We start from the raw sequence: 10,062 nt of genomic DNA on the forward strand, positions 1-10,062 counted from the left end.
TGTTTTATAATATGGATCCAATGAGCAATCACATGAAGCATTCCTGCTCTACTGTGCTGTCACAGATCATTTCCTGCAGCTACATCTTTATATTATTTATGAAAATGGAGCCATCATAATCTTATAATAATTAAGTCAACAGAAAATTAGGATATGAATATGCAACACCACATAATTTAAATAACAAAAGCAAACCATATTATTAATTAAATTTCTCAAGGGAATAGCAGATCAAACATCTTGTAATGACAGCTTTTCCCATGATATAAACAGTATGTCGAGGCTAGTATAAAAGAGTTGGCATGTTTCATTGAGTTCTCACTAAGAAATCAAGGTTCAAAACATTGACATTGTCACCTTGACATGGCTAGTTCAAAGCTTTCCCCATGTCTAATCTTTCTTCAAATCATTTTCTTGGTATTTGTCTTTAACTCAGCAAATGCGCAATTGAAGGTAGGGTTTTACAAGGATACATGTCCAAAAGCTGAGGCTATTGTGAAAGAGGTTATGGATCAAGTGATGAAAGTAGCTCCTAGCCTTAGTGGTCCTTTGTTGAGGATGCACTTTCATGACTGCTTTGTTAGGGTATGTGAGCCTTTAATCAATCTCTGATAATTTGAAAATCCTGAAACAGTTTTAAGCTCTTTTTTTTTTTTCGCTTGAATTCATGTACAATGCTTATGATGACTCTACAGGGTTGTGAAGGCTCAGTGCTTTTGAACTCTAGTACTGGCCAAGCTGAAAAAGATTCACCTCCGAATTTAAGCCTTAGAGGATATCAAGTTATTGACAGAGTCAAGACTGCATTAGAAAAGGAGTGTCCTGGAGTAGTTTCCTGTGCGGACATCTTGGCCATTGTGGCTAGGGATGTCACGGTTGCGGTAAGAAATTTCTTTCAAGTTAATTATATATTTCTTTTGTAAGAAAAATCTTAAGGAGCAGGATGGTTTTAATTAATAATAATTTATCCTATCAGACTATGGGACCTTTCTGGGAGGTTGAAACTGGAAGAAGGGATGGAAGGGTGTCCAATTTTTCAGAGCCCTTGACAAACCTGCCACCATTTTTTGCAAACATTTCTCAATTGATATCAATGTTTCGTTCGAAGGGTCTAAGCGTGAAGGACCTTGTAGTGCTTTCAGGTACTTAAGCATTTCACTTCAGGTTCTTTGTAGAGAGTCTTGTAAAAAGAAATTGTACTGAAGTAAATCCTAATTATTCTGTTCTGGCACAAAGGTGGGCACACCATTGGCACTTCTCATTGCTCTTCATTCAGCTCTCGGCTTTACAACTCCACCGGAAAGGATGGCACCGATCCCACATTGGACTCAGAATACATAGAAAAACTGAAGAATAAATGCAAGGTAGGAGATCAAACTACGCTAGTAGAGATGGATCCTGGAAGTGTGAGGACATTCGATAACAGCTATTATACACTCGTAGCTAAAAGAAGAGGACTTTTCCAGTCTGATGCAGCTCTCCTTGACAACAGTGAGACAAAAGCTTATGTTAAACTTCAATCTGCTTCGACCCATAGATCTACTTTCTTCAAAGACTTTGGTGTTTCCATGATAAATATGGGCAGGGTTGAAGTTCTAACCGGTAAAGCTGGTGAAATCAGGAAAGTTTGCAGCAAGGTTAACTAGTTAAAGTTTAGTGTCATTATGGAATAAAATTTTATTTTTTTTTGCATGGAAAGATTTGTATGGCTTGCACGTACCTTTTTAAGAATTCTTTTCTTTTTTCCTTGAAGATTTGCTTAATTGTTTGAAGTGTGGAAATCCATTACATTACTCCATCAATAATAAAAAGCGGTTCCAATATCACTGAATAGTAACTTTGGTGTTTTTCATATTTTTCTTTTTGTTTACCTTTCTGCATGGGTTAAATCTGAATAATGGCTTGGCAATTCAAGCAAAGTTATATCAAAAAATTATTTTAATTCAATAACTTAAACTATAGGTAAGATAAGGTAAGGTCTTAAAATATAATTTATATTATTTTTTAATACTCCCCTTAAATAAAAGTCTTTTAAATTTGAAATTTACACAGACCTATGTTATTTTATATTTAATTTTTTCAAATAAATAGAGATGGTGAGATTTAAACTCATGTCTAATAGTTTAAATTGTTAAGTGAAGTTTCAAGATATGATTTGTATTATTCTCTAACACACCTCCTTAAATGAAGGCTCTTTGAACTTGAAATTTGTATATACTCATATTACTTTATGCTTAATTTTTATCAAATAAATAGAGGTGGTGAAATTCAAACTTGTGATCGCTTGGTCATCAAGACTATGATACCATGTCAAAGAACTTCTTGACCTAATAGCTTAAAATATTAGGTAAGGTACATTTATATTATTTATTAGATGAGATGACTTGCACAAACCCACATTACCTTATACTTAATTTTTATCAAATAAATGAGGATGGTGAGATTCAAATTCGTGATAATTTAATCATTAAAATACTTAATTTTTATCAAATAAATGAGGATGGTGAAATTCGAATGCATGATCATTTAATCATTAAAACTCTGATATCATATCAAAAAATTATCTTAATTCAGTAATTATTAAATAAAATATTAAAATATAATTTATATTATTAACATGTTATACTTAAATTAGTTTAGAACTCACCTTCTTAAGTGAATTCCATGTGTGAGAACAGGAAACGAAAAATTAATTATGGGCTACCAATTTCTACGGGTGATAACAATTGTTTTTATCCTCTTTGGAACACAAAATGGACTTGCAAAACAAGTTGACTGTACATCTAATATGGAGTATTACACTCTTTACAACAATGACGTTATATGTTATCTTTAGTATTAATTTTTTGTAAGCAATATTATTATGGGATTTAATTTGGGAAAATTATCCTAGCCATCCTATAAGTTAATTAACTTTATATTTATTTTTATATATTTTTAAAAATTATAATTTATATCCTAAATTTTGTTCCGCGTATAATAGTTTATATTTTAACGTAAAATAGACTAAACTACATGATTGATCCTAAATTGTTACATGTGCAACAAAGTTTGTAATGTAAATTTGTGATAAGTATAAAAATAATTGAATTATAGAATAATTAGAGTATATATTTTTTATATATATTTTTTACAAATTAGATTTCAAAACTAACATGACATAAAAGAGCTCTCGATGACTTAGTTTATTAAATTAAACGATTATATCATTTTTGTTTTTGTATTTTAATATAACAAGTAATAATATTATAATCCACTATGTACATCAACTAATCAATCAATTTTAATCTATATGTATTAATTTTATAAATAGCAATCAATGGGCGAACTATGGGTACATTGGGCAAGTTTGCATGACATAGTCAAATGTTGTGACAAACTATGCCTGGTTACAAGTGACCCTCACTTACATGTTTTCACCTTGGCAGTACCGGGCAGTGGGCAATGGGCAATGGGCAATAGTTAAGATTCAAATTCAGATGGGACAATGCCTATTTGGTTCATGAAAATTTAAAACCATAAGCTCGATCCCTACCTTGACTAGTTAGGCTGTCAACATCTCTGAAGCCTTGATCCAATTCATTTATCTCCAACCTAACCACTGAAACATGTTTTGATATTCTAATTTGGATCTCTGAATCTACAGTAGCTGTCCCATTAGCATCAAATCCCAGTCATTCAACATCACATATAGCTTTTTGTACTGTGTAACTAATCTCCGGGGTCCAATTTATGTCACTTGAAATATTAAAATAAATAACAAGGCATAGATTAAAAAAATAGCTTTTCATTGTTGGAATATAAAGAAGTTTGTTCTTATCATCTTCAATCCGATTCTAATAGAAGTTAAGGGAAATTAAATTTCTCTGAGAAACACTATTTGGAGGGAATTGTTTAAAATCTAAAATCTAAATGATGTAATCCTAGCATGTACAATCTAACATGAAAAATACCCAATTTAATAAAATAAAGTTTGCTGCATGTTCTTAGCACCATGGAGTGCATTATCTGAACCAAGGGTAATTTCGATCAATAATTAATGCAATGATTTGGTATGATATCCTTGTCCACCGGTCCAGATTCAACAGCAAAACATATATGATGTGGCTTTGCATGTTCTTAATCAAATATTTAATAGGCTTGTGCTAGTCCAGCCCTAGGTTTTCTTAAGGAAGAGCGTGTGAAACATGGCGACGATACCGGGGCAGGTAATAATTATAAATTAAGTCAATGGACAATAAAAAAAGAGAATGCCTAAATGAGAGAAGTTAGCTATTTTGTTAATTTGCTGATTATGCACCGACTAAGAACTCCACACTCCTGAATAAAATAATCAAAAGGAAAAAATGAACCGCATGGATGAGTCCTATATTTATTTGTGTTTGAAAATATAAGGCAATTAAAATATTTTAAAAAAATTATTTTTAATATCAATATATCAAATAATTTAAAAATATAAAAAAAAATTAATTTTAGAGGAACGTGATTTGAACTGAATTCCCAAACAGCTCTTAACTAGTTACTTGACCTGTTTTTTGACAAAAAAAAATAAATATGAAAGCTTTTTAAATGTATTTTTTTTAATTCTAATTATAAATGAGAAAGCCTATACATACATTTAATTAAATATATTGAGAACCATTTGTGTCGATAAATATAAAAAAATAAGGTATTAATGCCTTTATTCAACTTATCTCGCTGCAGGTCGAATAATTTTTTTCTAACGCAAAAGAATTAATATGTAAGTGTTATTAATATTTTTTTACATCGAGTAAAAAGTATAATACATACATATAATAAAATATAGTAAAGATTATATGCGTTAATAAAAATATATAAGATCTCAAACTAATTTTTAACTTAATAAAAAAATAGAATAATGTTGTAATTGCTACAATAAAACACTATTTTCTTAGTCTTTCTACAATAACTTTTCAAAAAAAAAACAAGGAATGATAATAATATTTTTTTAAATCATAATTGTTTTTTTATGGTTGACATGAGATAAATAAACTTTGAGTAGATTTTATCCTTACAAGTCAACCAAATTACCTTGAGAAAAAATATTTTACTTATGGTTTTATTATTCATAGATTAATATATGGTAAATAGTTAATCAATGGTTTTATAAGTTGACTAAAAGGATAATAAAATTACTTGGTAAAAAATATTTTTTGTTTATCTTTCAAATAAATTATTATTGAAGTTTTGGTTAAGGATCTTATTATTTATGATCTACTAAGAATAAATAAACTAACATTTGGCATTATTTTAAAAAGTTAATTGAAAGGATAATAAGATTTTTTAATATATGACTTTATCATAAATATCTGCGTGAAAAAATATTTTTGTGACATGTTAATTGTATTTATATGTAAAAGAAATATAAGATAAATTAACTAGTATTGAACTTTATTCTAAAAATTATTTAAAGGGTAATAGTAGCAATTAATATGTAATTTTTTATTTCATAATAAAGAATACACATACACTAATTTAGACAAACCTTAGTATAAAGGTATACTAAACATATTTTATCATTTAAAATAAACAATAATACAATTTATTTTAGCTAGGTAGTATAGGGTGATATATATCTTTTAACTAGTCCTTTACCAAGAATCTCTAAAAAACCACTTAAGGTTAATTTCTAGTTACCATAAAACTATATGATAACTTATTTTTTATATTCTTACTTGTCTCATGCTTATTTCGCCTCAATATCCACTTGCGACAAATATGTCTAACCTATGATTTAAATCTTTGGCCAAGTCAAATTGAGTTTAATAATTTTGAAATACTCAATTATATATAGAATAGGTTGTGATTTTGAGTTGGAAGGATAAAGTAGAATAAACATTTCTTCTTCTTTTTTCCTTTGTAAAATTCCACATTTACACCATTAATTCTTAAAAGAAATGTTTTACTATTCTTATAAAAACATTCGCAAGATTATTTAATAATAATATACACACTAGAAAAGCAACAATCTAGGACATCACGATTCACGATGGTTAAATAATTAACATTTAAGATTTATACTGGGAGATGTTAGGTTCAAATCACATATCCCAAAACAAGATCGATCATTATACAAGTACTCATTGGGCTATATGGCCATCTGGCGGCCATTATGACTCAAGGTTTATGATTTCACTTGGAGAGGTTAAAATTGAACCGTTTCACTTTTCATAGGAATATGGAGGGGCGCAAAGCTCATTGTGCTAAACATTTTTACCCTTTTTTTTCACTTCGAAAAGACATTTTCGTTTCCTTTGATATACAAGTTGATCCGAAGTTCCATTAATTCGGCATGCAAGTTAAATTGAAAATATGAACAAAAAAAATAAATTATATCCCATTTAGAAATCACCCATCCAAGTTCAAGTTATTCTCTTTCATTTTCATTCCTCTATAGTTTTAGTACAAGTACCTATTTCTAATTCATTTTAGTAATATTCCTACTTTAATTTTCTATATATTAATACCTTAAAATTGCAGTTTTTTTCTTATGCTTGTAAGAAAACTAAACTTTATTTTTTTTCTTAAAATAATTTAATATTACAATGTAGCTAATGTCAAAATACCATAAAAAGAGCATCTGCCAAATAATGTATGCTATTTTGTTAGAAATTTTTAAAGTGAGATACCTCAATGGAAGCAATTCAACTAGAAAAAGTTGGAGAGGACTGCGTATGTAATTATCCTTTTCATATACACTACATGCCTGGCATGACCTGGAGGGGAACCTTTATACTATATGTAGGTATCCTTTGTAGTTATCCTTTTCATATACCATGTGCCTTAAAGACCTGGAGAGGAACCTTTATACCTTGTTCTTGTACAAAACCAAAGACTAGTTTATGCCACAACATTTTGTACTCTCTTTGGACTCTCAAATAAATCTGCTTGAACCACATGATTACTTATCCCAAATGCATACATATCGACTACTTTCTTGTCTTTTTTTTTTTTATATTGAACCAAGGGATTCTTTGGTTTTATACTTGGTAATCTCGGAGTCTTCTTAGATTTTTACCATTTCACTTTTATCCATCACGAAATTAATTATCACCTAGCAAAGCAAACTTTTAAGGCACTAACATGACACAATCAAGTAATAAAGTGCACTAACACTTTACAATTACATGTAATATTAACATAGAAAACGAAAACCAATGGAACAAACAATGACAAGAATATATTCTTTCCTTCCCGAAGACAAATACTTGCATTCCTTAACTTCCATTTCAACATTCCTAGCTAAGCTACAAAACCCAACTCCTCAAAACACTTCCATCCATCAAAATTCTTTCGAAACCCCCTTCGTTTTCTTGCCAAGTGAATATGTCCACCTCCCAACAGTTACCCACTCACCATCAACGGGAACCCAAACCCATCAAACGCCACCATTCCGCCAGCTACTATGTTAATCGAGTCCGCGACAGCCTTACTACTCGGATCTCCAAGATTATATGTGGCATATTTTTAACCCTTCTATTCGTTGGTGGTATTGCTGTATTCATAACATGGCTCAGTTTACGCCCACATCGTCCTCGGATCCTTATCTCGAATTTTTTTATTCCGGGTTTGGATCAACCTGATGGGTTCGAAAATGCTGAGATAAGTTTCAATGTCACAGCCCGGAACGCAAACCGAGCAGTTGGGTATTATTATGATTCGGTGGAAGCCTTTGTTTACTATAGAGATCGAGCAATTGGGTCTACACCCTTAGTGGACTCATTTTACCAAGAGCCCAAAAACACAACTATTTTGTCCAAGGTGTTGAAAGGGGCCACCCTGGATGTGAATAGTGACCGTTGGAGGGTATTTAGGAAAGATCGTGCGCGTGGAGCGGTTGTTTTTCGATTAGATGTAACGGCCATGATTCGATTTAAGCTGTCCACGTGGGATAGTAAGCGCCATCGGATGCATGCCAATTGTGATGTTGCTGTTGGCCGAGATGGGTCCATCTTGGCAACTTCTAAAAATAAGAGATGCCTTGTATATTTCACTTGATTTGTGAAAGTTACGTAAATTATGTAATTTTCTGTCTTTTTAATGTGAATTCATTTGACATGGATCGGATATTGATTAATTTGCCAAATTATGAGCATAATAATTTGCATCCAAAACGTTTTTTCTAATATAATAATTAATTTATTAATCAAGATTTTTAACCAGCTCTCTAATCAATAATAATGGGTCATAAATAAATTATTCAAGTAATTTTTTTATTGTCATCATTTTATTTTTTTTCAGTTTCTGATCACAATAATCATGTCATAGTAAAATAAGACTATAAAGATAAACTTGATGCAAGTTATAATTATGGATTAAGAAAAAGCTTGGGTTATTAAACCCTAAGATTATAGCCTTAAACTACAAATTAAGAAATAAGGGGAAGAAATTATGATATTTTCTGAAAAAAAATGGTAATTCAATAATCTAATGATAAAACTAATACAGCAATTATATTCTTCATTAGAAAAATAACACATCATCTATTTAACAAAACTAAAAGAATCCAAACCTAAGTAGGAAATATAATTAAAATTCAAAACTAACTAGAAAAATAATTAAAACAACAAAAATATATTCTAGGCCTAATTTAAAGGCCTTCTGAACATCAACTAGTCATAGCCACTATTATCAAACCTGGATCGGCCTGGCGGGTCGACTTGGAACCCGGTCGACCCGATGACTGGACCGGTCCGAGTTTGTTAAAAGACCAGCCGGCGCAACCCGAAAAAACCTAGTTGACCCTTGACCCGGGCGACCGAGCTGAACCCGGACAAGACCCTTTTTTTTCAAATGTGGTTTTTTTCCATACTCATCTTTTTTCATATTTTTTTAGTTGGTTATTAACACTTTTTAAAGTTCACTATATAATTTTTATATTTATCGACATAATTGTTTTATTGGTATTTATACTATCATTCCATTGGTAATTAATTTACCTACAAGATTGTAGATGGAAATGCTCCGTTAGTAAATCTTTTATCGGTAATTTTGTTATTTATCAGTAAGTCCGTCATTATTAAAAAATATATTATTATTGACGGATTTACTAACAAGAAAATCACGCTAAAAAAACTTTTACCCGCTTTATTTCGTCGGTATTAACCGACAAAAATACCGTATGCAATTTTGTTGGTGATTATTTAAAATATTTTTTAAAAATCTGTATAACAAAACTAGAAATATAATTAAATAATTAAAATCTACTTAAAATCCTATAAATAAATCAACTAAAAATTGATCTCACTTGAAAAAAAAATCATACAAGAACATTTATACAATTATTAAGAACATAAAAATATAAAAAAAAACAAATATAATGACAAAAAACACAAAAAAAAGAAAAAAAAATCTTATCTTAATGTAGTTACGAGTGAAGCTAAGAAGATAAATTTTTTTTCATAAAATATGTTAATTAAAAAAAGCCGAGAAAATAAAAGAAGAAAAGAGGAGAAGACATACTTGAGCGTGGAGGAGAAGAGAAAGAGTTGAGGAGAGAAGAAAAGAGAAAGAAAGGGGTGTTGATGTTTTTTACATAAGAAGAAGAAGAGGAGGAAAAAAGAGTCTTGTTTGTTGTGAAATAAGAGATTCTTTTTTTTATTAAGATATTTTATCGATGAATAATTAAATATTAATATTTTTAACAATTTCATCAGTGATTTCATCTATAATATTTAATTTGAATTTTCAATTTAATAAAATTTTTTAAAAAATCATTAAAATATCACCGATAACTTTTCAATACATAAGTGATTTTGTCTGTAATATTTAATTTAAATATTCAATTTAATAAAAAAATTTCAAAAACTTGTCAAATAGCACTGATGACTTTTTAATCTGTCGGTGATTTTATCTGTAAAGAACAGTAATTAACAATGCAATTGAAAAGTGAACAGTTCCAGAATTCTCTGAAAAATACCAACAAAATTTTCTGTTGATAATTGGCATGGTGAACAGTATCAGGGATATGTGCATAATTTACCAATGATTTTACGAACGAAATTAAATATGTCGGTATAAATGACATGTCATCTTACTTTT

At 29.9% G+C, this 10,062-nt stretch overlaps 2 protein-coding genes across 2 annotated transcripts; both read left to right on the top strand.

Moving 5' to 3' along the window:
• Positions 1–288: 288 nt before the first annotated feature.
• LOC133703819 (peroxidase 27-like) lies at positions 289–1,837 on the top strand. Its single transcript, XM_062128510.1, has 4 exons — positions 289–585; positions 696–881; positions 977–1,142; positions 1,237–1,837. The coding sequence occupies exons 1-4, from the start codon at positions 364–366 to the stop codon at positions 1,644–1,646; spliced, it is 984 nt and encodes a 327-aa protein (XP_061984494.1). The 5' UTR covers positions 289–363; the 3' UTR covers positions 1,647–1,837.
• A 5,440-nt stretch (positions 1,838–7,277) lies between these two features.
• Positions 7,278–8,107, top strand: LOC133703185 (protein NDR1-like). The gene has a single exon (XM_062127640.1). The coding sequence runs from the start codon at positions 7,348–7,350 to the stop codon at positions 8,017–8,019; it is 672 nt and encodes a 223-aa protein (XP_061983624.1). The 5' UTR covers positions 7,278–7,347; the 3' UTR covers positions 8,020–8,107.
• Positions 8,108–10,062: the final 1,955 nt, after the last annotated feature.

This window comes from Populus nigra, chromosome 9, assembly GCF_951802175.1.
Source record: "Populus nigra chromosome 9, ddPopNigr1.1, whole genome shotgun sequence".
NCBI lineage: Eukaryota > Viridiplantae > Streptophyta > Magnoliopsida > Malpighiales > Salicaceae > Populus > Populus nigra.